Raw genomic sequence first — 27,580 nt, forward strand, 5'->3', positions numbered from 1 at the left:
GAGCTGGCATTCAGGACCAGACACACAGTTTCAACACCAACAATCTGTTCTGAAAGACACTTGCATTGTCTAAATGTAGCATTGATCAGTTAGTCATCACAGGAATGATGGGGTTCTTCCCAAGCAAGCCTTCTGCCTAATTTTAGTTCCTTGTCCCCTTCCCTCTCTCCCTTGTTTTTGTTTTGTATTTGGGGTTCAGTCCTATTTTCTTAGTGTTATTGCACACAGTATTCAGCTTCTCTTCAGAAAGGTAGCAGGTCTAACGCTGGGACTTGGACAGTGCACAAGAGTCCCGCAGTCGTGTGACCAAAGTTCCTGATGGAGCTGTCTTTGGGCAGCATTTGCACCGCTTTTGTATAGCAATAAAGCCTTATCAGAAACATTTCATAGGAGGAAAAGATGCAAACACTTTAAATGGGATGAAGCAGGGAGGGATTTTATTTTACATTTTTTTGGGGTAGGAGGGAAGTCATTGACATTGTCCCAAGCCAGAGGCCAAGTAGCTAACTTGCTGTAATGCTGAACTGTCTTGAGAAATGGGACGTCTCTGCATTCCAGTGAATTGCTCAGTGCTCTCTCCTCTGGAGACGTGACAGTTCACTGCAGGATCTTGGGTCGGTTAGCAATTGGTCTCCTCTGTCCGAGCCATCAAAACTCAACTTCCCGGATGTCATCCTCCGTTGGCTGGAGAGTATGCAAAGAAGGTAGCATGTTGTTTGCCAGCTAAGAGGATAATGATCCACTGGACTGCTGCCATGCAGGAGCGAGAGCAGATATGGCACAAACAGGTTATCAGGTGTTTGCTGGCTTTTTGGAGACTAATGTATTTTCAAATTATTATGGAAATCCTTTTCTGTTTGTTTTGTTCTGTTTTTAAAGTTTTTAATGGATGCAGGAACAGCAACACTTTTGCACTTTGTACCTAGTTGACAACATTGGAGAGTGACATGGCCCCAGCACAGGACTCCTGCTGTTACTCCCCAGGTAGTTGGTCATGGAGAAGTTTGGGGCAGGGGGACACACATACCGCTGCCTCGGGATGGTAGAGTAAAACAGTATGGAGAAATGGACTGCGTTCCAAACTGCCTGGGAGCAAGGTCAGTTGAAGGTGTGTACTTGACTCTGGAACACAGAATCTTCTGCGTAGGCTGAAGGACCTACTCGTGTAAAGACTGTACCAGTTTCAGACACAGGTCTGTACTGAGTGGTGCTGGCCTCTGCATTGAGCTTGTTCCCAGACTGGACTTGTGCACATAGATCATACGGGTGTAGATGTTGGGCCACTTGCAGAAGCAGGCTTGGGCTGGTAACAGCAGATTGCCACGACCAGTGCTCCAGTGCTTATTCTCTACCCCTGTAGTCTAGATACAGAGCTGGGCCTGCTTTTGTGTGTAAGCTGTATGCTGAAATCCACCTGTCAAATGTTAAATGCCGCTTATTTTATTAGTCCAAGACCTAAGCTGGAAAATCATTCACTTTGGAATAAAAGCATGAAGCTTGACACATAGGTAGCCAAATAGCTTATTTTCAGATATATTCTCACTTGTGCATAACGAGGGACTTTACCCTGTGAGTATGAAAAAGTACCTCACACAGATCTGTTGTTATGAGCAAAGGCATCCTAGCCGGACTTCAGTCTTTTTAAAAAATACTTTATTTTTAACTGTGATATGTATGTAGTGCATATGAAATTTTCTTAACTGTATTGAGAGGTGGGGGCGGGGGGGGGAGTGAGATGAACAAAATGTTTTCACTGTTAAGAGTCAGTCTGTTCTGCTGGATCAGTATCCGACGGTGACGTACCCGCAGCACGAGGTTATCCTTGTGTGCCCAAAGATAACGTATTTTAATTTTTGCTCTTAGGGAAAATCGAGGATTTGCTTTGCTGGAATACCAGGTATGGAGGTTGCAGTGCAGGAAGCAGGCTGAGATTACTGTTTGCATCATGGAAGTGTGTGTGCTAGGGTTGTGGGCCGCTTGTATGCTGCTGACATAGCTGTGATTTCTCTCAGCTGCAGTTACTTGGTAAGCAGGTGCTTTCACGGCACAGTACTGTTGTTCTGGAAGTCTTCTCACTGCTTGTAATTTAAAATAAATAATTTAAAGTTACGTTGTGCTGGGAGGAAAAAAAAACACCTCACTTTCTGCTTTGGTTACCCTGCTTGCTGTTTGGAGATCAATCCCATTCTTAGCCAGGATTATCGGAAATGATTAGTGGGTTTGAGTTCCTAATTGGAGACACATTAAAGTCTTAATTTTCAGAGGATTGGTGCTAGAGTTTTTCTGAAAATCAGGTTCTCTTCGGGCATTCTTTAAACACACAAAAATGATACTATGAAAACTGAAAAATCATTTGTCTTAACACAGTATCAGTGCAGCTTATTCCAGCAGCTGGTTGAAGACCATGTCTGGACTTTGGTCCCATTAAATACCAGGTGATGGCAATAGTTCTCTTCCAGTCTTCTCATTCACGGTTCCTTGACTGGTGCTTGCAGGTTCCACCGTGCTACAATTATGACCAAGTCCATTTAGGATCAAGATTAAGGGGAAATGTCTGTAGCAGGCACAATTTGATCATCCTTCTGGCTTGATACATTTTCAGCCACCTTGTGAAACAGATAAATGATCTTTGCTTTAGGTTACGTCATGGACAGGGGTCACTTTGCATCACCTCAAAGCTGTGCAGGCTGATGTTGCAAGAATACTGATTAGCTGTACCCACCTGATCTGTTCATGATGCTTTCGTTTGGAAAGCAGCAACCTCCACCTGAAAAGTGATACAGAACAGCTGGCAGCAATACGTCCTAAAATGTTTCAGAGAGATATGCAAGGTCATGTCTGTCTGTGCCTTCTGTTGCAGATTCTGAACTTGTCGTTCGTTAGCTTTTGACTTTTGAGTCCATAAATTTTAATGAAAGCTTTACTAATCTATTTAAACATATCCAGTAAGCAGATCTAAAACCACGTTGTAGTTACTGGGGGACTCATTATCTTAGTTTATTAATTTGATTACTTGTGTCCAGTTACTTTTGTGATAAGATGTTTTACTGGTAGTTAACTACATTGGTAGAAATGCACAAGCTCTCTTGCTTTTGTGACAGTGAATGATTCCTCCACGTTTGGGATTTAAGCTCTGAATTGTACCTCATCGCTCCCATAGGATTGTCCTTCACAAGCAGCCAACAAGCTGATCTAGAAAAAGTTCCTTATGCATGGTACGTTGGAGTTTGCAGTTCAGAAAGATCCAGGGTCAGATGATGGTTTCCTTGCCTGGCTGAAATGATTTTTATAGGTAAAGTGTGCATAAATTTCTTTCTCGTAAGTCTGAGCTTCCCATCTACCTGGAGTCACAGTGGATATGTAGAGAGGCTGGAGGGCCCTGCTGCCTGTAATCTGTGGCCTCCCTCGGTCCCCACTGCTGTCTGAGCTTCCTTCCTTGCCATCCCAGACTGCTGCCCGATGCTCTGCAGGGCATCTGGGCTCTGTCACTGCTTCCCGTTTTCGGGTGACTGTAAGGCAGAGCATGAAGTGACTTGATGGAGCCCTTTCCGCCGGTCAGGCTGTGCCTCAGGCGGTGCCAGCACTGTGTCTTCATGACTGTTGTTCACAGTGGCATCTCGGGGCACACTGGCTGCTGGAGAGCTGCGTTACCTTCTCGCCAAGTAAGCCATGTGCTCTAGAGAAAGCCTGCTACCCTGGGCGGGGGGAGTGGGATTTGTCTACTGAAAATGGATTTATTTTAACCTAGCTGTACCCTTTAAAAAAACCCCTCGGCTTGCTTAGGTACTTGGTCAGAAAGCAATGAAGACTAAACTGAAGTTATATTCAGCACTGTCCTTCCTCATTTATATGCAGTATTTTGAATCTGTCCATATCAATATGGTATGTATAATTTTAGGTTTGATTATGTATACTGATGAGTGTGTATATAGATATATATTTGCAATATGTATTATTCCATGTATATTTATACACACACAGTTGGATATTGTGAGAAACCTAGTGAAGCAGATGCTCAGAGCACAATGAGCCTAACTTTTGTATCTATGTACAGCTCCATGATCAATAGCAAGCCATCGACAAACATTTCTTTGTACAAGACCAAAACCAGCAAGGCATACCTTACCAGGGGGAAATGGCTGTGCTGGAACATTCTAGTTCAATGATTTTACCCAGCTGGGCATTGATGTGGTGGATTATAAGAGAGCAGCAGCTTGTCCGGTCATCCCGCTGTTGTTGCTGGCATCGCTGCTGCTGCAGAGCCATGCCCACGTGCTGTCACTCTGGCAGAGGAGGGGGCCTTTTCTGCACAATTAGCAGTTAAAAAGTGATCAGTCATTGGCTGACCCTAAATAATTCTTGAATCATAGCACATTTGTCTCTGGCTGGTTGGATTGTGGGAAAAATACATTCCTTTGGATGATACGGCTGTTCAGGAGTCCTGCCATCATCTCATCAGATGACTGTTTCCAGATGTCCAAACTCCTGTGTTCAGTACCTGGGTATTAAACTGGGGTTGGAGCACAGCTGTAGGGCTTGCAATCAGAAAACCCCTATCCTGCAGAAAGATCAAGTGTAACTAGTTTGGAGCCATGAAGATGCGATCTGATAGCAGATAAAAACTCAAGTGGTTTGGATTAATTTATTTTTGTTGCTTACTGGGGGAAATGTGGAGTTGGGTTTGTGAGTTTGAATTCCCTTGCTGTCCCAAAGAGGTGAGGCACTCTCTAAAATTGTATCTGCTGGCTTCAAATTAAAGTTTAGGTGAGAGAGTCTTTTGAAGGAAAGCGATCAAGGAACATGACTGTAGTTTATTCCGCAGTTTCACCAGTCTTCTAACAAAATTTTCCCACGCACGTAAATAATTTATTGCTTCTTCTCTTGAGTCATAGCAGTTATGGCAGACAAAATCGCAGTTATTCATCTGGATAGTACGTCCTCAGCAAAGCCTGATAACAATTTCCTGAGCATCCTGACCAAGGCTTTGTTGCCCATATTGCTTTTTAGAGAGCTGCAGCTGGCAAGCAGAATGGAAAACCAGTGGGTGCACAGATTTAAAGAAAAACAAAACAAAAAAAGAGGGAAGGAAACCCCACCACCACCCACAACAACAACAAATCCCACAGTGTTCCCCTTAGCATCTATTCAAAAGGCTCATCAGACATCCCAGTTTGCCATCAGAAAGGTTTTGGGTATGGTGTGGTATGCAAGGTGGGTGAAAGTTAAGGGACATTCCTAAATAACATACCTAATGGAAAAATTTTAAAATGGCTTTATTGTTGTGTGCTAGCACCCAAAAGTAATTTTTCCAAAAATTAGCTGGTGAGCTGTAACTGGAATCGTTATTTATCAGTGGCATAACTTAGAGCAAATCTCAGTGCCAGTCACTAAGATTTATACCACACCATGTGCTCCTCAGTGTTTCAGTCAGCTTAATCCTTCCAGCCACAAAGCACCTTGATTTGCCTCCTGCCTGGTTAGAGCTGTGCCGGAGAGCACAGCCTGTGCTCTGGAGTCCTATGCTAGGACTTTTTGGGTTTTACACTTCTTTCTTTGCACTTCTTTCCTGACATCTTAACCCTCTTCTGTAGTATTTTTGGCAGCACTTACTAGTAAGTTGGTGTTTCTTTTCAGTCTTCACCTTCTGTTGTGCTAAGCGCTGTCTTACTGCAGTGGTAACCACATGAAAGCTGGAAGAGCTTCATTTTCTTCAGCTGTTCAGTTTATCTGGAAACAGCTGCTGTATGTCAGCGTCCTAATTTCTGCAAATGTTAAAGACCAAACTGGTTTGCAAGTCACCGTGTAAGAGGTGCAACAGATTCTTGCAAGTATTCGGATACTGACTCTGTGATTTGATGTCCCCTGAGACTTCATGGGAGAGGAAAATCCTGTGTCCTGGCTGCCAGGTTAATTATACTTGATCAGTAAGATCATTTGGTATTTTTGCAATGTAATACTTGACTTTTTTGATGCCATATCACAGCCCATTTTGCAATTTTCAGTCATTTAAAGAACAGGTTTTCTTTTCCTCTTGCTTTTCCCAAAGCAGTGGTCTCACCCTGAATCATGTTTGGGAACTATAAACAATGGATTTTCTTATTATGAGACATTTTGTTGTCATTAGAAAAGAGACAAAATGAAAACTGCTGTTTACAGTGGCATGCTAATTTTCTTTGTTTGCCTTTTTTGGCATCATTTCTCTCTGAAATCCTATTCTGCTGTGTATGCTGTTCTGGAAACATCTGTATCTCCAGTTGCAAGCTCTCACAAGTCAATCCTAATGCACTTACCTGATCTTTTGCCAACCCGAGCTTTAAAATAAAACATTTTTAGATGCTCCTCCCTGAGGTGAAATTCAATTTCTTAATCTCATCCCATTTCCTTGATGTTAGGGGAGAGCACTCAGGAGAGGAAAACACCAAAAGCTGTGCAGTACAAAGGCGGTTCATGATTTAGGAGTGTGGCTGTTGAGCTGTGCTGCAGGAGAGTTTTTCTCCAGTTTGGACATCACGGGCCATTAAAAACCAACCAAACGGGTGAAAGATACCCCCTTGTTCTGAGAAGACCTTGCAGCTTTCTGTTCAGATTGCATTAGATGGGGGCTTTATATTAAAAAAAAAAAAATTATGCATAGGAAAGAGCTGAAGGAAAATGGAGAGCTGTACTTGGGTGTATCACTCTTCATGACATGTCTTTTGGGGGCTTGCTATTAATTGGCTTAAACTGGGACACGTTGCACTCAGTACTGTACACAGAACATTCGCCGTGGCCTCGTAACTGTAAATTGATGCTGCACACTTCAGAGTGCTTTTAGAAATGCTGTTGCTTTTGTTGCAGAGTACATTTCACATCACTGCTAGCTTTTGGCTCTTCAACGCATATCGTGCTACTGCTTCTTGCTTTTCTAGTCTTGTCCTAACTTGAGTGGTTTCCCTAATCAGGGTGTAAAAGGATTTCTTTAAGCCTTGTTACTCAAACCACCATGTAATCCAGAGTATGGTTGTGTATGATGTCGTTAATGCTACAGTTGGAAGAATTTAGTTTTGTTTTCAAGAGCAGTGTGGGCAGGGCAGAGCTGAAGGCTGGCTGAAAGCTAAATTAAAACCCGGGCTTTGGAGGCTATCAAGTGTATTGACGTTGCATGCAGTAATATGTATCTTGAAAAAATTTTGGGTTTAGGCATTTATTTGTAACTGTTCTCTGTTGGATTCGATAGCTAACTAATCAGGTTGCAACAGGATTTTTTTTCCCTTCACTCTGCTGAGATTAAACTTGAGTCTGCGGCACTTTGCAGCTGTGATAGGTACCTCTTCTTTTTCAGATCGGAGCCCCTCGCAGTCTCTGTGCTCAGGAGCTGGAGCTCGAGCAGAGCACAGTTCTCTCTGTGGAGCTGCCTACCTTGCTGCTGGCACAGGCCACGAGAGGGGAGAGCTCTGCGTTTCCGAGACGAGACGGATGGTATAACCATTGTAAGATGGGATAAGGCTAACATTAGGCGAGTGATTTGTTTTCCTTTTCCTTAATAAACGTGCTGGTTTGGTAGCTTTGTGGCTAGAAGACACCTACGTTGTTAGTTTCTCCATCAAAGCAACAAACCTCTTATAAGCCAAAAAAAAAAAGTCCCAAACTCAAGAACAACCCAAACCACTTGGAGCCTGTTCAGTCTTAGAAAGAGACATTTAGTAAATATCATTTCTTGGTAAGGTTGCACCAGTGTGTTCGCAGAGTCAGAAGAGAGGGCTGTGTCTCAGACTTAGACTTGGGCGTTGTGAGTTCTAAACACATTTCCATTATTACTAAATTTTAAAGTAACTTGGGATGAGGTTTGAAGTATTAATTTTACCTTTGTATGACAACTTGCAAAAAATAAATCCTTCTGGTCAGGGGAACTGCGTGTTTTTAGTTTCATTATGGACAGTGCCTTAGCCTGTGTCTGGAATTGTGCATCGTTAGTTCTTTTTATAGGTCTTAGTTAGCAGAAGTGGACACCCTAGAGGTACTTGAAGTATTAGACCATTTTCAAAATTCAGTTCATCGCAAGTTTAAGATTCTTTGGAAAATGGGTTTGATAACAATTCCTGATGATTTTTTTACTGGCTGAAGTTTCCAACTTTATGGGGAATACTGTTTTGTTTGGGGTGAGGAAGTGATTTTTTTTGCTGATGGTTTCCCTCTGTGGTAGCTGCTGACAAAATGCCAGCTGGTAGGAAGCTTCCAGTAAACCTAAGCAGGCATTTTCTGTTTACATTTACATACAAGCTTTCTGACAAATTTGAATGCAGAAAATAAACAATTTGGCTCCTATATGTTAACTTATCTAAAACTCTCTTACCTCATTACTGGAAGGGCATTGTGGTGACCAGTCTGACCTCCCTGTTCATTTTTGTACAAAAATTAACTGTATTTCTTAGTGACTGTTATCTGTCACCCTTCACAACAGAAGTATAAAGATGTTAGTGCATTATGCCTATATGTAAAATGTATTTTTATACTTGATGCTGATCAGGCGAGAAGAAATCCTTCTCTCCCTGAAGTTGGGGGGCTTTTATAAAGAACAGATCCTTCCCTGTCTATTTTTTATTTTCTCAAATTGTTTGAACAGATGTAAACTACTAAAAAAAAAAACTTTTATCATGTAATTTTGATGCTCATAGCTAGTTTTTCAGAACTTTTTCTAGAAATGCTTAGAGAATCTCCCACTGCTGGTGGATTTTGAGTAAGCTTGTCTCCTGCAGTAAGGCATGCTGTTGCCAGACGCTGCAGAAGTGTCTTCTAGGCTAAATCATTAATGGAACTAAACTTGAAATGTAATTAACTACAGGCACAGCAAATGCTAATTGAAAACTTCTCATCGGGTACAGCATGGAGCTGTTTCTCACTCATCGGTAAGCCCCCAGAAATCCTTTGCCAAAATGCTGAACACTGTGTCTGAGCCAGCCAGCGCTGAGTCGCTGGCAGTGAGGGCCAGCTCTTGCTGTGTCCTCATTTGAGCGCGTCCTAGGGTGTGTGTAGCCAGGTCTTTCGGATGCTGCATCCGCGTGGGCTTTGATTTACAAAATAGGTATTGGAGAATCACCTGCGGTACTTGCACTGGAGGCTGTGTGAGAGGAGGGTGGTTGTGCTTCTGCCGGGAGCCCCGAGCTGGCACCCTGGTGGCATGGTCAGCAGTCCTCAGGTTTGGTGGTCCTCACCGCCTGGCAGTGACTTTGCACTGAAGCTTTTAACTCTTTTTTTTTTTTTCCTGCTCCATCTCATCTTCAGACTAAGGCTTAAACACCAAGCAGTGACTGATTTGCCAGGACAATCTGGAAAAATGGCTTTATGCAGGAGATAATCTCTTCTCACCTAAGGTCAGGTGATGTCCGTCTCTTGCCCAGCAGTATGTTCTCTCTGTCCGGGCTCTCTCTACGTATCAGCACCTCTCCAGGTGTGTCTGCTCAAACTGTTCAGGCAAAGCGGCTTTTGTTCTCAGTGGCACCTGATGGAGCAGGGACAGAGCCTTTTTAGGGGATTTGTTGGTTATCCAGAACGTGCCAGTATCGGTTAGGATAACACAGGGCACTAAAATTGCCTTAAAGTGCATTTGCCACACATGTAATTTAAAGTTCTGCGTTCTTACTTTTTCAGAATCAAATAACATAAAGAAAACCATTAGTTACCTCATGCTATAAATCTATGTAAATTTTGACTGTAACATACAGATCACATGAAAATATGCATGCTATATGAAAACATTAGAAGTTAAGAAAAAGCAAGTAGAGTATTTAGGAAATAACACAGTAAGTTGTAATAGTTAATTCAGTGTTCAGTTCTATACATTATTTGACATAAAAACATTATCTTTGTAAAGAATATCTTCACATTCACTTTCAAAGCACCATTCTCTTTTTGCCTGAGACTTTGGACAGACTTCTTTCTTTCTTTCTTTCTTTCTTTCTTAAAATAAATTGGCTAAAGCACAGGGTGGGAGGGTTCAAAGTACTGAGGAGTCCTTTGTTTTCTTTTAGGAACTTCTCTTCATATGACATGTATCCTATTAATTTCTAAACAATTTCCAATTTGTTGCATCACATTGCTCCTGCTTGTAAATCTCTGAACTCCTTTGCCTCTCGCAGTGTATCTGCTGAAACTTTACAAGGAAAAGGCATTTGTGCTCACTTACTTACCCACTCCTAGCTGGGAGCTTTGTTTTTTTTCTTGGTAACTTCAGTTTGTCTCATTTCTCACACTTTGATACTTTACCTTTTATGGTACCAATCCACAAGACCATCCTTCCCTGGCCTGCCTTCCCCTGAAGTGGTGTCATGGGGATCAGGAGTAGAATCGCATCATCTTGCAAATACACGTGTCGTCTTTCTTGGTTCTTGCAAACAAACCAGGTTGTGTTTGCAGCATCTACAGCTGCTGCTCTGATGGAAACCTCACGTGAGTGTGGGGGTTGGGATCACCTGCTCTGCTGTGGCCAGGTCAGGTTTGTCTCCCCTGTTGCCAGCACTGTCGTGCTCCCACCCTGAGCCCCATCCTCGCTCCAGCGGAGAGCTCGCCCCGTTCACATTCCAGCTGATGACCTAGTGCCCTTGAAGGAGTGAACTGCCTCTAGGGCAAAACAATGATCAGCAATAAAAATTCCAGATGTAAAAACACCGGTGCCTTTGGTTTAGTTTGGAAGGAGTCATCTCTTCTCATTCCAGCTTTGGAACTAAGTCATGCTTCATCTCCCGATAGCCAGGAAACAGGGAAAGAGAATGTGATGCGCAGAAGGATCCCACCCTGTAATATTAGTAATAATTTCCAAATACCCTGCTGTTGTTCCGAGTGCCTTATCTCCATCCAGATCCCAACAAAAGGTATTTCTGTTCCTTGTGCTCTTTTCTCTTATGCCTCCCTAACCTCATAGCTACTTACGATGCTTTGTATATCACCTGCTGTGCGCCACCAAGCTTCCCGGCTGTGTTCCACGCGTGACAAGTGCCAGGCTGAGGCTGCTGAGCTCTCCTTCACTGGAGGCTACAGCCAGGACCCCTTCCCTGCCTTCCAAGGGCTTTTGTGTGGAGTCTGGCTGTGAAGATGGTTTAAGGACTGTTACTAAAAGAGCAAGTGCTTGTGGCATCAGGAGATACTGTAGCATTCTCGTTGCCAACTTGCACGTCAGTATTTCACAGAAGAGAAGGAAAGATGTGGTTTGGGAAATGTGATCTCCATGCAGCAGGTCCACAGGTTGCCTTTGAGGATGGGGCTATGCAAGGAAAACAGGCTGCTTTTTCTAAAGGGTAATAGAGATCAGACGATGGGGGCTAGTGCAGCAAAGCATTTAACGTGGAGTAGTAAAGGTAGATTTGATGTACATCCTACTGCTTATTCAGAATGTTTTATTGATATCCAGCTAAACAATGTACATTGAATTTGTCCTCCAGGTGTTAGAGAAACTATGCTTAAAAGCACCTAAGAAACTGATTATACATAATTTTGTGTTTAAATATAACTAATATTTAATAATATTTTATTATTTAATGTGTAATTTAAACTAAAACCTCATTTGTCAATATGGGCATGTAAATATTTTCCCCTTACGAAGTATAAATATTCCTTATCTGAATTGTTTGTTGAATGAAAAGCAATTTTTCTGCAAAACAGTCACTGAGAAATACTTGGACAAGCTTTTCCCTTTTATTCATACCTTTAGTAGTAACATGGTATCAGTATAACTGAAAATAATGGAAGCATTAAAACATTCTGTGTTAAATTGATACATGCTGAAATAGGACCTTGCTCTGACCATTGAATTCATCACAAGCCAGTTGGGCAGTTGGGGCTGTTATTTATGGATCATTTTTCTTCGGTGGGATCTTGCAAATCCACAGCCTCTCGGGTGAGGGGAGGTGCAGGTCAGGTCCAGAGCTGGCTTCGCCGTAAATCAGAATTTCTAAAGGAGCAGTAATACGACAACTAATAGGTGTACTAGGAGATGCAAGAATATATATTTACCTAAGCCATTCTGTTGCGTCAGTTGTTTGCAGGTTGTTGACCGGGTGGCACTGGCAGGAGCTGTGCTGTTACTGGTGGCACTGGTGTGGCACGACTCGTCCTTGAGCGTTCGCTGGCCTGGCCTGCGAGAAGCCCAGCAGCAGAAATGTCGCTGGGCTGTAATTACTGAATCATTGGAGCGTGGCTTGGGTTAGGAGTCATGAAGCAGTAAAACTTCTTTGTCCTGCATGATGCGCGTGTGTGCTGCTCGCCGCTGCTCCCAGGGCGGTGGCCAGGCTGGCGTTCCCCACACCCAGCCCTGTGCTGGCGGAGCCAGAGCCCGCAGGGAGCCCGGGTGATGGATCTGCCCTCAACTGCAGGGCAAAGGAGCGTCCGCCTCTCCTGCAGGGTTCTGATGGCAAAGGCTTCACGTAGGTCTGTAATCCACCCTTAGAACTGGAGCCTGACACAAAGGCAGCAGCTGGAATTAGGTTTTCCCTGGGCTGGGCTGAGCTTGCCGGCTGGTTTGGGTCAAAGGAGGCGCCTGGGGGAAGCAGCACAGTGTCTGTGCCGAGGCAGGTGCTGCAGGGATGTCGGAGCAGCCTGGAGGCCTCGCAGCCAGAGCAAGGGCCAAGTTTCAAATAGCACCTGAGCACCCCACCCCGCTTTGTCAAGACTTTTAAGCATCCACGGGGCCGTTTGCTTTTCCTGTTGGTTTCCTATTTGGCTGGGGATGTAAGCAACTCAAGACGTGGGGGACTTGGACCACGAGACAGAAGGGAACAGAAGAGACCTTTTGATTAAAAGAATTACTGGGATTTAAAGGAAGAAAATAATTTCTCCTACCAGCCTTGTTGTTAATTTAAAAAGCAGTTTTAGAAGTGACAAATATCCTTCTGTTTGCTTCCTGTGCCTGAAATACTTTTCGTGCGTTTTTACAAATTCTCCTTGAAGCAGCAGCTCTCCTCTTTGCTTGCAGAAGGTTGTGCCCATTTTATTTGTGAAGTGGGAGTTGCTGGGACAAGGGCTGCACTGGCAGGTGGCTGCAGAACAGGCAGGAGCAGATCCTGCGCAGGGTAAGGGTTCGGTGGAAGGAGATGCTGGCCAGAGTGCTGGCTTTGTATGTCCTTGGCTCTTTATTCCCTCCGTCTGCTCTTCATCTTCGGTTATTAATGTATATAGGGTCTATTTATATATATATATATTTCTATATATATATATATTTCTAAATTCACTTTAAACTTATTTTTCTCCGAACTTTCAAGTTTGCATATACCTTCTTGATTAGTAAGCGTGCACCTTCTAAAACGGCTTAATCATTGGTACAAATATAAAAATCAAAGGTACTGGGCACATGGAGGAAGGTTTCTGGAAGGGCAGGATTCACTGGGGACTCGCTTCCACAGGGTTGAGGTGTGAGAACAAAGTGACTTGATACGGCTTTTTCGGTTCAAGATAAAATACTATTTTATACTTGTTGCCATTTTCTCTAGGTAGGTAAAGTTGTATTTTCAGACTGAAAAAAACCCACAAACGCTTAAGGGTGGTTTTTGTTTTGGCATTTTTCTCAGTGAGGCTCATGGAAGAGGTGGTTATTGATTTTTAACTTTTGTTCCGTGTCTGTTTCTGTCTTTGCCTTTTGTATCCAAACCGGGTTTTGACAGTGTTTAAAATTTAGATGAGCAGCTTCAGTTGAAATGTAAAGTTTTATAGAAACCTTTTTCTTGATCTGATATTTTGTAAACCATTTCTTTAATGCAGCCCAAGTACTGGCACTAGATCAGTTTGGCAGTGCTTAAGACAGTTGTCTCAGATTATATATGTGTGTGTGTGTACAGGTATACATGCATACATATATGTATGTACATGGAGTGGGTAATATGTATTATTGCACATTAAAATATCCATGATTCTAATTATATTTTTTACTATAGGGCGTATCTGCTTAGACAAACGGACTTCCTTTTTAGGCTCTGATTTTCCTAACTCGACAGGACACCATCGTTTAACCAGTTAATTTGCACTTAGCATATTTAAAGCAATCAGAATATTAAATATTCTTTGCCACCTTATCTTGGTCCACGGTCTGTTGAATTGGAGCTTCTGGAATTGCTTCTTTTGGGCTTTTCCGTCACTTCCATCGGTTTCTCTTCTGTTTGGCATTAGGCTGCAGTTTAGACTCGAGGCAATTGGAAATATTTGGCTTTTTGACTGTTAGCACAAACCACTTATTTAAGGCCTGTCCACCCTAGAAGATCCACCAGTTGCCACCTTAGGCTAAAGGACCCAAAATGCTTGTTTAAACTAAAAATAAACCACACCGTTGGGGTTTGTTTAAATAATGACTTATCTCCAGGAGAACTGGGAAGTGGTAGTGACTGCAGCAATGCCGGTTGGAGCCTGGGAGCTGGCAGGTTCATCCAGGCATCTCTGAAAGGGAATGGAGCTCCGGCCAGGGAGGCTGCGTGACCACCCCGGAGTGCCCACGGCCGTGCCCCTGCTCCTGGGCTTTGCTCTCAGCTGCAGCTGCTTTTGGGAGAAGACCGTGGAGACGGCCACCTCCGCAGTCCCCGTGTCACAACCAAGGTAGAGCTGAAGCAGGGGCCGTGGGGGTTGTGAGGTGAAACCTTCCTGGACCCCTGAGAACAGGAGATCCTTTAAATCCACTGGCCTGACGTGAGGGAAGGCGCTGCAGCTGTGGGCAGGGTGGGGATGGGGGCGTTCGTGTATCCGAGAGCTCAGTACCCAAACATGAGCCCAGATTTTCAGCGTAGCTCTGCGCCTGCTTATCTCCGCTCTTCTGAAAATCCAGTCGTTTTGTTTCAGTGTCCTGGGAGCTCAGTTTCCCTGAAAGAAAATCTGCTGATGACCTGTCGGGAAGTCCAGCTGCTGTGCTTCCTGGTGGAGCGGCTCAGGGACGGGTTTTATGCGCAGGCACCCAGGTGGCCTGGAAAAGCAAGCGTTAGGGGCTGGAGTGATGCCTTTCTAAAAAAACCCAACCCATAAAGCGGTGGCCGGTAGGTAAGACGCACTCTGTATAGCAATAAGAAACACTCGCCTGCACAGATGGTGTCCTGGGGCTGTCACGGTGGCCGTACTGGTGACGGCTGTGGGATGAGAGTGTGGCTGCTGTGGGGAGGGTCCTTGCGGAGCCCAGGACCCTGGGGCTTGACACCGGGGAATGTGGAAATCCCATTCTAGCTTCACGTGGCCTTTCCTCTAAACCGGGAAGGGGTGGCAAAGGGGGGTGCCCAACTGGGTTAATTAATTTAGTGCAATGACATAGGGGAGCCTTTTTTCTCATGATGCCTACTGCCCTTAAATGTTGAAACCGGGTCTTTGTAAGCAATGTCTGTGTATCTATGTGTATATATGAGGGACAAATTTTAAATTACTGCCTTTTTTCCCTGTTTATTTTTCTGAGTAATTCCAGATGTACTTTAGTCTCTCTACTGTCAAAACTTTTATATTGTAAATCTGATGCTGGTGGCTTTTGGTTATTTTGGTTTTTGTTTTTGTAAAAAAGAAAAAAAAAAAAGAAAAAAAAGAAAAAAGAAAAAGAAAAAAAAAAAAAGTCTGCATCTCTCTATGTTGTCAGTTTTAGGCTGTAAATTCCAACTACCAATAAAAGCTCAAAATTCACGTGCCGGTGGTGGATTCCTCCATCCTGCAAGACACACTCAGCCTCTGCTGTGCCACATCCCACCCTCTACTCGCATGAGCGGGACGGCTGCACTCCCCAGCCTCGGCCCCGGCGGGCAGGGGATGAGCGAGGGCCGGCAGCCTTTCGGGGTGGTGCCGCAGGGTTCTCCAGCCCGCGCACCCAGGAGGGCTGCCGGCCCTGCTGCAGGAGGGCCGAGGAGGAGGTTGGGTGGCTTCCTGCAGCCCCCAGCCCATGCAGAGGCCGGGGTTGCTGGTGTCCAAGTTGGCTGTTGGTGGCATAGGAGGTGAAGGTGGCTTTCTGGCCTACGGTGTCTCACGGGAGGATGGGCCCGGTGACACGCTGCTGTATGGCAAACGTGGCTTTGGCCTCCAGAGCGTGAGTGGTGCTGTTGACCGGGGGAGCGGTGCCGGGGCAGGTTGTTGCTGGTTCTGGATGAAACCCCCAGCGCCTGCGGGCTGTAACGGCTGCCTGGCTAATGGGGGAGGCACTGAGGTTCTCCCTGCCACTTGGGATGGTGCTTTCGCTGACCCCAGTTCAGACTTGGCCAGGCCCTGATCGGGGCACCTTGGCCCCTAGCGACTTTGCCAGATGTTTGCCTCTGTACCTGACTGGTCCCCTTCTGTTGAACTGTGTAGCTGCACGGTGGGAAGATCTCAGTCCTGTGGCTTCTTGTGCCAAAATCCTCAAGTTTTCACCCTGAAGAAAGCTGCTGGTGGTGCAGGTAAGGCTGCAGCAGCAGTCGGCGCTGAGGTGGAGCAGGGCTGGTCCCCCTCACTCCCCCAGCTGTGGGCATCCCCTCCGCTGGGTCTGGAGTGACCTTTCAGGACTTTGTGATGATGCTGAAGCGTGAAGCCTGTCATTTTTTAAGGGTGCCTGTCTTGGTGGCTGCAGCCAGGAGCAAGTTTGAGAGCTGCATGAAGCCGCTGCTCCTGTATTCAAAAAAGCATTTTGGTTGGTTCTTCAAGGGGAGCTGGACACAGGCTTGGTACCAGGTGCCTCCTGCCCTGGTCCCTCACTGTGCCTAATGCTTCCCAGCACCGGCTGGTGATGGGGGCAGCCCGCACCATTGAGTGTGGGTTTCTTTCCAGCTCTCCTTTAACACCGTTTTGCATCCCCAGCTGCAGCGCAAGGCAGCTCTCGGTGTGCATCACGGCAGCAGCTCCACGCTGGCCCCAGCACCATGTCATTGTGCTGCTGTTGCTCCCTGGGAACAGTAGTTTGCCCAGCAGGTACCTGCATGATGCAGTGGAGCCGGGTCAAGGGGCCACCCCCAATGGTGCATCAAGGCCAGAGCCCACCAGCACAGCTGAGCTGTGGGGATACTGGGGTCACCAACCCAGTGTCCCACGGAGAAGAGTAAAACTTGCCAGCACAAGCAGGGGCAGGTACGACACTGCTACCTCACAGCACAGGACAAAGGTCCTTGTTTGCCACAGGAAGGCAGCGACTAGTGTGGCCTCTGCTTGGGTGAGTCCCCAGTGCTGTGCCAGCCTCTCTCCATGAGGGACAGCTGAGTCCCCGAGGGACAGGAGCTGTGGTTCCCGCAGCGCTGGCCCGGTGCCCTGAGACATAGCTGGTGTCAGTGGCAGTGAGGCAAAAGGGCATGTGTCATATTAATTTTTTTATTAAATTCAGTTAGTTTTCTCTTTATATAATAACCTTTTTCCTCTAGGCACAATACAATACAAGGACTCTTGTATGTTTGACACAATGTACAGAAACTTCAATAATCTACAACTGCTCAGGTAAGTTACAAAAACCTCCATGTTACACCAGCTACCTGCCACAGCCATTATTGTACAATAAAACAAAGAGGGGAACCGGGGGGGGTTAAGACTGTACAAAGATCTCTGCACTGAAATAAAACATTGTACTCCTTTAAAAACAAGACAGGTAGAAGAGCTGGCCGAGCTTGCGGGGGCAGCTGGGGGGTCGGGCCCCAGGAGACGCAGTGGATGCAGGCAGGGAGGGCAGCAGGTCCCGAGCGCCCCGGCCCTGCCTCTTTGCACCTCCTGGCAAGCAACGCTCGGGTGGAGCGGGGCCAAACCTCACCGTGTTCACACCAGTGCAGGGAATGGATGAGGTGCTGCAGGATCTGTTTCTGTACCGAGATTCCCCTTTTGCACTGACACTGTGACAGCGACAAGCAGGGAGGTGGCAGCGGGATGTGCGGTCCCCAGCAGCACCACTCGGCCGCCAGGCTGGGTGTGACGGTGCGGGCAGAGCACAAGCCGGGGGGGCTCAGGGTGGGGTGGCGGTAGGGAGGGCAGTACTGTGTGGTGCCCTCGGGGCTGCTGCCCCCTCCTTCCCGCAGGAGGGCTCAGGGTTGAGGGGGTGACCTGTGCAAAGAGCCCGGGTGGCACCTGCCAGCACAGCTGTGACAGCTGTGTCGCAGCCCTGGCATCGCTGCCAGTGGGGACCCTCAGCCACAGAGGCTCCTGGCTGCAGTGGAGCTGGACCCCTCATCCCAGGAGCCGGTTTGGTCCTCCCCCCATGCAAGGGGACAGAGGGGACTGCACCAGGGCAGCAAGGCTGTGGCATGTGGCACCCCCATGGGGAACGGGAGCCCCGGACACAGCCTCAGCCCGCAGCTGCCTGCTGGGAGCAGAGCGGCCACAGCCACGTCCCCTCCCAAGACACAGAGCCTAGTGCCTGCAAGCGCCATCCGCCAGCGTCCCCGGGTTGGCAGCGGCATGCGCGTTTGTTCTTGTCCAGGCCTGGGACAGCTGTCCGGGCCGCGCTGGCCCAGCACTCGGGCGAGTCACCTCCACCAACACCAGCACCCTGAGCTGCACATCCCCGGTTCCAGCAAGGCGGGAGCAAAGCCCAGGACACGCTTAGGCCAGCTACTGCGCTATGGGGCGGTGGGCGCCAGGTCAGGTGGGGGCAGGGCTGGTTCTCCCCCGTGGATGCCCTGGCAGACATGCAAGCCGCGGGGAGGACGGGGCAGCAGCTCCTGCTTTCTCCAGCGGCGTGGGGTGTGGTGGAGGCGAGGTGCCCCCCCTCCACCGGCTGAGGACACCCCTGCTGCCACAGAGAGCCGGAGCGGGGCTACCCAGCACGGGGGGTGCACAGAGGACACGCAGTAACTACAGGGCTCAGACAGGCCTGGGAGGACAGAGCGGGACAGGCTCCCGCCCGCACCCCCCAGCCGGCTTCAACGCAAAGAATTCCTCCACTACACAGTCCTACCATAGTGTAACATACCGATCCTGCCCCGCTGCCGCCTGGGGGTGCGTGGCCGCAGGCCGCCCAGCACGGCACGCCTGTGGCAGGTGGGAAGGAAGGCCATCTCCTCCTCTCCAGTCAGTTACAGCCCCGGCTCAGCTGCGAGCATGGGTGCTGCCCGTGCTCCACGTGCTGGGGCCCGGGAGACGCTGTGCCTGGAACAGAGGCTCCCCTGAGCCGGTCTCACGCGTCCGACAAGCAGCTCTGGATGCGGTCGATCCACTGCTGGGCTAGCTGCACGTCCTGGGCACAGAAATTGTAAACTCGTTTTGTCGTCTTCAGCTGCAGGGGAGGAGAGGGGAGGTGAGCGGGGCCAGGCGGCTGCGCCCAGGGAGCCAGCAGCATCCCCCGGAGCAAACTGCCGGGCTCCTTGCCCCAAGGTGCAGCTCCGTGCCCCACTCACATCGAAGAAGGCTTTCTCATCCACCGTCTTGGGGGCCCCCATGGAGGGGGTTCCTGGGGTGATGGACTCCACCTCGGCCAGGTCGATGACCCCTTTGCACTCCGTGTCCATCCGGCTGTCATAGTACCGCAGCTGCAGGGAGAGGCCCCGCCCCTGTCAGCACGCCCAGGGGGAGGGAGCGATGCCCGGACAGACCCTGGGGCTCACCCGCCCCTCAGTACCTGATGTTTGGTTTTATCCAGCACGAACCAGCGAGGCTTCCACGGTTTCATGAAGGCTCCTTTCTTGTACAGCGACCCCTCGTAGGACCTGCAGGGGCCAGGCAGCGCGTTAGGGCAGAAAGGAGAGAGGGGCCAAAGGGCAGTTCGGTCTGTGGCACCCCAGCATCAGTGGGGACAAGAGGCGCTTTGGGTCTGCACTCTGCAGAACCCACACACCCTCCCCCCGCCCCAGGGAGGGAGCCCCCTCCCAGCACCGCGGGCAGCCCCTGGCACCCCAAGCCCCCCTCGTGCCTGTTCTCGCTCTCTGACATCTGGAACTGGCTGTAGAGCGTGCTGGTGCTCTTGCGGCCACCCTGCTTCCCGCTGGAGGGGGTGGAGGTGCTGCTGGTGTCGCTGTCGAGGCTGAGGTTGAGGGTAGAGCCCACGCCGCTCTCCTGCAGGTACACGCCAAGCGAGCGCCGGTGGTGGGAGAGGCCGGAGGACATCAGCAGAGAGCTGGGGGTCTGCGGGGAGCAGACAGCACAGCATGAGGAGGGGGATGGCCCTCAGGCACATCCAGCCTGGGGGCTGAGCACCAGCAGCCCCCCTCAGCCCCGGGCTGCAGGAGCAAACACCTGCTTTGCTCAGGGCGCCCTTGGGCAAAGCGGACGCCTGCCCTCCAGCCCTCCCCGGGAGGTCACACAGCCCCCACCTACCCGGTTGCCCTCCTGCCGTGCCTCGGTGCGCTGGGAAGCTTTGACCTTGTCCCACGTGTCCTTCCAGCGCTCTGGGACCTGCCCCAGCTCCATCTCCAGGTTGTGCAGCTCCTGCGTGGGGATTCAGGCATCAGCCCAGGAGGGGCTAAGACTCCTGGGACCACTGTCCCAGGAGCTCAACTGACTCCAACCCTGCCACAGCCCTGTCCCACTGTGTGCACGGGGCAGCGCCACACCTGTGGGGACACCATGGCAAGTCCAGGCCAGGGCCAAACCCAGTAGCAACGCGTAGAAGACGCTGCCGCCAGCCACGCTCTTACCTCCAGCAGTTTGGAGATGGCATCAGGCTCCACGCGGCTGCGGTTGTCATAGCATGGCCAGATGATCTTGCGCTTTGTCTGGGGGGCACTGGTGTCCTGCCGATCCGCCTCCTCTACGTGCTCCGGCTGCCCCTGCGTCAGCTCCCAGTCATAGGACGGGCCCTCAGAAAGTGTCTCCTCCGTATAGTAGTCCCATACCTTCAGGTTGGAAATGTTGCTGTACGGCCTCAGCACCTGCGGGAGAAGTAGGGTTATGCTCGGGGAGGGCAGCGGGACACAGCCCTGGCCACGCTGCAGGGACAATCTGCCCAGAAAGGTGATCAGCCCCTTCACAATGAGCTCTTCCCAAGGGCGATGCTTTCTGACCGGTAACAAGAGGCAGCTGATGCTGGAAGGAAAAGGCAATGCTGGGCCAGAGAAAGGCAGAGCTGCTCCCAGCTTTGGGCCAGGACTGGGCTCAGACCAAATGACAGCCCTGAGCTGCTCCGCTGCAGCCTGGCCACATCAGCAGAGCGCAGCGCCCCACCTCCTCCCCCACCCGGCCCCAGAAGCTCCTGAGGATGGATGTTCCCAGCTTGTGGCGGTGAAGAGCAAAAAATGAGACCCTGACAGCTCCAGCTGGGGACCTGCGCTCTGCAGCGTCACCTGCGTCACCCCAGCTCCTCTGCAGGGACACGGTTCTAGCGCCTGACTCATCCCATATGCCCCCCGCAGTGGCAGACACCCTCCCCAGGGCTCCGGCATGGCAGCCAGGCAAGAGAGCCCACCCGGGTGGGCGAATGCCATGGTCCAGCCAACAAGGGGATGCTTGCTCGGCTTCATGCAAGCAAGGAGACCCTGGAGTGGCCCCGGCAAGCCCTGTCCAAGCCCTGTGGCGCACGGGGGCTCAGCTGGGCTGGACGGACACAGGGCAGGAGCGCAGCTCTCACCTCCCCATCCTCAGGGGCATACATGTAGTTGAAGAAGATGGGGGCTTTCTTGTTCAGCCGGTCAATGTAATCCCAGATGGACTTGTAGACCTGCTGGCTCTTCCGCTCACCCTTCTCCTCGTACAAGAGGCCTGTGGAGAAGAGGGTGAGGAAGGGACATTATTTGGGGCAAGGCGTGGGGCTGCCATCCACTTGCAGGCCCTGTGCACTGTCCTCACCCAGCTCGATGCGCTCGTAGTCAGAGTCCAGCAGGAATGTCCGGAAACGGTTGGAAATGTAGTGGTAGCTGAGGAACTTCAGGTAGTACTGGCTGAACTCAAACTCCATAGGGAACTGCAGGTGGATCTGCAAGGAGCAGCACGGGTGAGACCTCCCAGGACCCACAAAGTGCAGGCTGACTCCAGACTCGTTCCCCGCACACGAGGAGCCAGCCCTGGTGCGGGGGGAGAGCCAGCTGGTGCAGAGCTGGCGCACTTGGAGCTCACCTGGTGTACGCAGTCCAGGAACTGCAGGAAGATGGGGGCAAAACCGCTGCTCTGACTGGCCAGGGTCTGGGCTCCGCGATGGCTGAAGCGGTGCCCAAAGGACAGCCACTCCTTCTCCACAAGCAGGCGGAAGCCCTCCAGTGTCCGGTAGTAGGGGTCCGACAGCAACTGCACTAAGGAGACCACCTGCAGGGACAGCGGGGCTCGAGATGCTCGTGGGGAGACGGCCACGGGTAGCTGTCACATTGGGCAGCTGTCGGGCTCCTACCTGCGTGGTGATGTCCCAGCCGTCCTCCAGGCTGACCAACACAGAGGAACCCGTGTCCAGCAGCTCGACCACCAATACCGAAATCTGCAGGATCTTATGGATCTGCCAAGGTAAGGGCCAAGAGTTACTGCAGTGCAGGAAACTCCTTTGCTGGACGTCGTGCAAAGCCACCTTTTCTCGTGGAAGCGGATGAGCCGAACGAAGCAGAGCACAGAGGTTATACAAGGCCTCCGTGTTCAGGCCCTGTGCAGCACCCTTCGTCAGCAACAGCAAGGCCAGCGGGGCACCACCGCCGCACCCCAAGCAGAGCTGTGGGTCCCTCGCTCCCTCCAGCAGCCAGAGGGTCCAGCCCCACAGCAGCTCCACAGTGGGACCAGTCCCACAGAGCAGCAGCTCCCTGGGTCACCCTGGCTACTGCTGGCACGGCCCTACACCAACCCCTTCACAGCGTTCCGCCGTCCTGCAGATCCTGCCCCGCTTCCCCGGCCGGCAGCTGCCGCAGACACCCGCAGCTCTCGTGTCCAGCACCGCAGAGCGGCACTCTGGGCTATTCTATCCTCATTTCTTGCACCAACCTTGTTCCCTTAGTGTCTCCCACTTCATGCCACAGTGATGCTCTGGAGAGGGCACCTGGACCCCCATTCTCACTTTGCCAAGAGCAACAGTCAACAGCAAAGACTCCTACGGACGAGAGCCCCTCCAGGCTTTGGGTGACAACTGACCTGGGACAGCCACTCGGACTCCTCCAGGGACCGCAGGTAGGCGACACTGGGGTCAGTGGAGGGGCAGCCAGGCACGCAGGCCTTCATCAGCTTCTTGAAGCTGGCCTTCACCTGCCGCACGTCGAACACCTCGATGGGAACCACCTCCCAGTGCTGCAGCGGGTCCGGTTTCACCCCCTGAGGGAGGAGAGGATCAGCATCACCCCGAGACACCCCCTGAGCAGACCCACCACCACCCATCCTTCCCAAGGATGCTGCTGCCAGGTGTCAGGGTTACCTTCAGCTGTGACTTGTCCCCGATGATGTAGAGCGAGGCCCGGTGCTGCCGCAGGAAGCTGGCCTCCGAGGGGGTGCCGTTGTGCTGGGCACCCAGCAGGTCTTTCCCAGCCAGGCGTGATCCGATCTCCATGTTCAGGGCATAGCTGCTTATGCGCCCGCCGGCTCGGATGCTGCCCCACTTGCCTGCAAGACAGCCAGCAGTTAGGCTGGGGGCCCCTGGCTGGCTCAGGGGCTGTGCTGGCATCTGCGTCCCCCCAGCTGGGCTGGCCCAGGGGCCAGCAGCTCGCCACGAAAGCAGGAGCCGAGCTGCTGTCACCCCAGCACCCTGGGAACACATGCCGGGAAGGTGCTGGGAACCAGGTTTGCTTTTGCTCCTTCTCCTTGCTGGGTGCTGTAGGATTTCCTGCCTGGTGGATGGAGAGACCAACACCAGCAGCTCCACGCCCCATCACCTGCGCAGCCCACAGCGCACTCCTGCGCCCACACCACCAGGACCGGCCCCTTCCCCACCAGCCAGACCCCGTCCCTGGCCACCACCACCCAAGCACCAGCAGATGCGCAAGGAGCCTAAAGCAAACCTGAGAGGACACTGCGGGGTCAGCTGGGGACTGGCCCGGTACTTACCGCCGGCACCGCGGGCCGGACCAAGCTGGCGACATGCTCAGTGGAGGCGTTAGCGGGCTGCGGTGGGGGGTTACTGGGGCATTAGTCGTGTGAAGGGTTGGAGTGTGTGTGTGGGGGGGTCAGTCGGTGAGGTTAGCACCCGGGTGGCGGTTAGGCGGCTGGCGGTACCGTACCTCGGGGCGTCTCGCGGCCCTTCGCTGACACGCACTTGGGGGTGGAGAGAGTGATGACCCTAGCTCTGTGACCGAGCCCTGAGAGCACAGGACGAAAGCAACCTCAGCGAGGGCAGGGGGGCGAGGCGGACCCACGCTCTCGCTGGGCAGATGCGGGCCGGGCGGGAAGAGGCGCCCGGGGACCCAGATGAAGCAACTGGAGCAATGAGTGGGATGAATGAGATGGCTCTGGGGTGCTGCAGCGGGTCCCTCCCTCCCTCCCTGCAGCTGCCCCACGGCAGCAAGCTCAGGGGGAGCAAAGGGGAAGCATCTACTCTACAGCAGCTGCCCCGAGCCGGGGGCCTCTGCCAGGCCCCCACGAGGCAGAATTCACTCGCATGTCCTCACCTCCGCGGCTAATAGTACCAGGCCCATCGTCCTTCCCTCCCATCACCTGCTTCATGAGCGATCCCAGCTTAGGCTGTCTCTTGTCGGAGAAATCTGTAGCACCAACAAAATGTCAGCTCTCGGCCTCTGTGCTGCTCCAGAGGGGTCCTCCCTCCTTGCCTCCCCACAACTGCTCGGGAGGGAGGGGAAGGGGCCAAAGAGAGAAAGCAGCAGCAAGCAGGAGCGCCCGGGGCCAGGACCAGGAGGCCAGCGCGCGGGAAACACCTTCCAGCTGGAGCCACAGCAAAAAGGCACCAGGCGCAGCAGTGTGAGCAGGGGCCTGTCCCTCCTGCAACTCTGCCCCGGGCACTTTGCCCTGCGGGGGGATCACCCAGTCACTGCCACAGTCCGGCAGCCCCCTCGCCAGGTCTCTCCCCTGCCACCCCCAGTGCTGCTCCGACCCTCTCTCCTTCAGCCGTGGCTCCGGGCACGTCCCCCCACGCCAGGGAAGAGGCCTCAGAGGGGCTTTCAGCAAGCTGCCTCCTCCCCGGGCTGCAGGGAGCCCTCGGCTGTTCCCCCCCAGCCCCCCTGGCCCTCAGTCAGCTCTGCAGCAGCAATGGGGTGGAATGGCTGAGACACAGGATGAATGACACCCGAGCACGGCAGGGCAGCACGGGCAGCTTTGCCCCGGCAGGGAAGGACAGGCTGCTCGGAAAGCAAGGGAGGCAGAGACTTACCAAGGCTTCCCGTGGCAGACCCCGAGCACTGCTGCTCGCTGCGCTGGGGTGCAAAGGGTGCCGAGGTCGCAGCTAGCAGGATCTGTCCCCACCCTGTCCTCAGCGAGCACCTGGATCTGAGCACAGTCTGGGGCTCCCAGTGCTCACAGGTCCAGGGCTACCGGATTTCCCAAAACCCATTCCCACCACCAGCCACGGAGGCCCAGCTGGAGCTGGGAGCTCTGGAGAGCGCGCTGGAAAGGCTCTGCTGCCTCCTCTGATGGGAGTCTGGAGACAGCAGCTCACCTGGCTGCCCAGGCTCGGGGACGGACGGCACGACCCATGACGGGGGCCCTGCGCACACCAGCAGGAGCCCTCCTGCATCCCTGCTGCTCTGCAGCGGTGGCCGCGCTCCTCACCTGAGCTGTTCATGTGCGCAGAGGTGAAGCCGCTGAGTGTGTTGCGCCCGCTGGCGTCGGCGTAGTGCGGCATGGAGTTGATCACAGCCTGCAGGTACTTCTCCTGCTCCAAACTGGTGGAGTCCGTCTGCGAGGGGCCTGGGAGGAGAGCCACGAGCGTCACCACTCTGCCACCGGCACGGGACCCGAGGAGGGGTCTGCAGCCCACTCCCGGCACGGGCGCTGCCCAGGGGCAGAGGGGACAAGCACCTGCAGTGGGGGCGTTCTGGGACTTGAAGAGGCCCACCACACCCTTGCCATGCAGCCCCCCCGAGCGCAGCAGCACGGCCTTGGTGCGGGAGTTTCGCCAGCACACGACAGGGAAGCGGTTCTGGCGGTAGCAGCGGGAGATCCGCTGGATCGTGTTGTCCTGGATGCTCTGCGGCACGATGAGCAGCCCGGGGTAGCTGCAGGAGACAGCGGAGGCTCTGCAGAGCCCAGGGGGGAACGGTGCAAGCCCTGCCCCCAGCTCCCACAAGCCAGGAAAGACCCTCGCTGTCCTCTCCTGACCCTGCGGACCCCCCTCCTCGGCCACGGCCCCACTGAGGCTCACCTCCGGCAAATGGCATACATGCGGTTCACAGTGGAGATGCGGAAGGGCTCGTTCTTGGAGCGGGTAAGGCTGCTGCTGAGGGTGCCCAGCCCCATCCGCTGGTAGTCGCGGCAGCAGGCTCGCTCTACCAGGTGGTTGATGGTCATCTTATCTGAAGGTTTAATGGTGGTAGTGGGGGTCAAAGTGCTTCGGTCCATCTCCTCAGACACTGTGGAGACAGAAAGGGAGTCTGGGTCTGCCCTCGGCAACAGGCACGGTGTCCCACATGCAGCTGGAGGATGGGCTGGAGGCATCTCCCAGCCAAGCAGAGACAGCACAGGGCAGGAGCTCCCTCCCACCACCTTCATCCGAAACAGGAGAGCTCAGCTGCCCTGTCCAAAGGGCTGGGCACCGAAGCTTAGAATCAGAATGGTTTGGGTTGGAAGGGATCTTAAAGACCATGTAGTTCCAGCCCCCTGCCATGAGCAGGGACACCTTCCACTAGACCAGGTTGCTCCAAGCCCCATCCAACCTGGCCTTGAACACTTCCAGGGATGGGGCAGCCACAGCTTCTCTGGGCAGCCTGTGCCAGCGCCTCACCACCCTCACAGTAAAGTTTCTTCCTTATATCTAACCTAAGCCTGCCTCCTTTCAGCTTAAAACCATTCCCCATTGTCCTGTTGCTAAAGGTCCTACTAAAAAGTCTGTCTCCCCCTTGCAGCAAGCATCTTTACTTGTCAGGTTAAAAGCGCAGTGTCAGCTGCCTGGGTACTGACTGTCAGAGCAGTTTTCTTTGGTGCTTTCACATCGCATGATACCACCGAGAGATGAGGAACAGCCCAGCACCAATCGGTCCAGAGCTCCTCCACCACACTGGTCTCATCTCCTCCCTCAAAGGAGAGCAACCACCTGGGAGAAGAGGGCAACACAGGTGAGACCTCGGCTCCAGCAAGGCTTTCAGCCTGCAACACTTCCATCCAGGCAAAATCACTGTCAGGTGGACACAACCCTTGGTGGCTGCCCTCCACACACAGCTTTCCTAATGCTCCTAACGCATTTCCTAATGCCAGAACTAGAGAACAATGATGGATCTGAAAGACCTCTCTCTTCTGGGCCTGAACACAGCCGGTGTTTTTTGCTAATAACTTCAATGATGGACACACCAAACGCTTGTGTAATGGTTGTGGCAGAACTCGAGCTGAAAAGCACTGCAACCAAACTGGGGAGTGAACAAAGGGAAGTGAACAGAAGGAAAGATCAAAAATCAGCCACGTCAGTCGGCCAGACCTGCCTCACACGTGGCAGGGGGAACTGGTCCCCACAGACACCACTTCCCACTGAAACCCTAAATCCCATCCACCACATCTTCTCTGACAGGCCTTCCCACCTGGAAAGGTTGTAGTCTTCAACGCAGAGGACTCCTGTCTCTTCCAGTTCTTTGTTACTCTCAAACCAGTCAACCTCTTCTCACATGTAACCTAACCTGCCTTGCTGCAGCTGAAATCTGTGACTTCATCAGAGGAGCTGAGGCCA

At 51.7% G+C, this 27,580-nt stretch overlaps 1 protein-coding gene across 9 annotated transcripts in view; it reads right to left on the reverse strand.

Moving 5' to 3' along the window:
- Positions 1-6,167: 6,167 nt before the first annotated feature.
- Positions 6,168-27,580, reverse strand: part of SBF1 (SET binding factor 1) — a 98,656-nt gene continuing 77,243 nt past the window's right edge. For 5 of the 9 annotated variants that reach the window (XM_080392781.1, XM_080392787.1, XM_080392783.1 and 2 more), the window contains 17 exons: positions 26,069-26,276; positions 25,726-25,922; positions 25,477-25,614; positions 24,363-24,455; positions 23,976-24,053; positions 23,177-23,361; positions 22,900-23,076; positions 22,178-22,279; positions 21,910-22,095; positions 21,643-21,769; positions 21,425-21,555; positions 20,496-20,729; positions 20,176-20,286; positions 19,772-19,983; positions 19,481-19,568; positions 19,260-19,391; positions 6,168-19,138 (listed from right to left, as the gene is read on the reverse strand). In XM_080392781.1, coding sequence (XP_080248907.1) covers positions 19,040-19,138; positions 19,260-19,391; positions 19,481-19,568; positions 19,772-19,983; positions 20,176-20,286; positions 20,496-20,729; positions 21,425-21,555; positions 21,643-21,769; positions 21,910-22,095; positions 22,178-22,279; positions 22,900-23,076; positions 23,177-23,361; positions 23,976-24,053; positions 24,363-24,455; positions 25,477-25,614; positions 25,726-25,922; positions 26,069-26,276 — 2,498 coding nt within the window. In that variant the 3' untranslated portion in view covers positions 6,168-19,039. The remainder of the gene's footprint in view (positions 19,139-19,259; positions 19,392-19,480; positions 19,569-19,771; positions 19,984-20,175; positions 20,287-20,495; positions 20,730-21,424; positions 21,556-21,642; positions 21,770-21,909; positions 22,096-22,177; positions 22,280-22,899; positions 23,077-23,176; positions 23,362-23,975; positions 24,054-24,362; positions 24,456-25,476; positions 25,615-25,725; positions 25,923-26,068; positions 26,277-27,580) is intronic. The other 4 variants (XM_080392788.1, XM_080392789.1, XM_080392786.1 and 1 more) reach the window with 3 other exon arrangements.

The sequence above is a fragment of the Falco punctatus genome (assembly GCF_963210335.1).
Source record: "Falco punctatus genome assembly, chromosome: 6".
In the NCBI taxonomy this organism is placed as follows: domain Eukaryota; kingdom Metazoa; phylum Chordata; class Aves; order Falconiformes; family Falconidae; genus Falco; species Falco punctatus.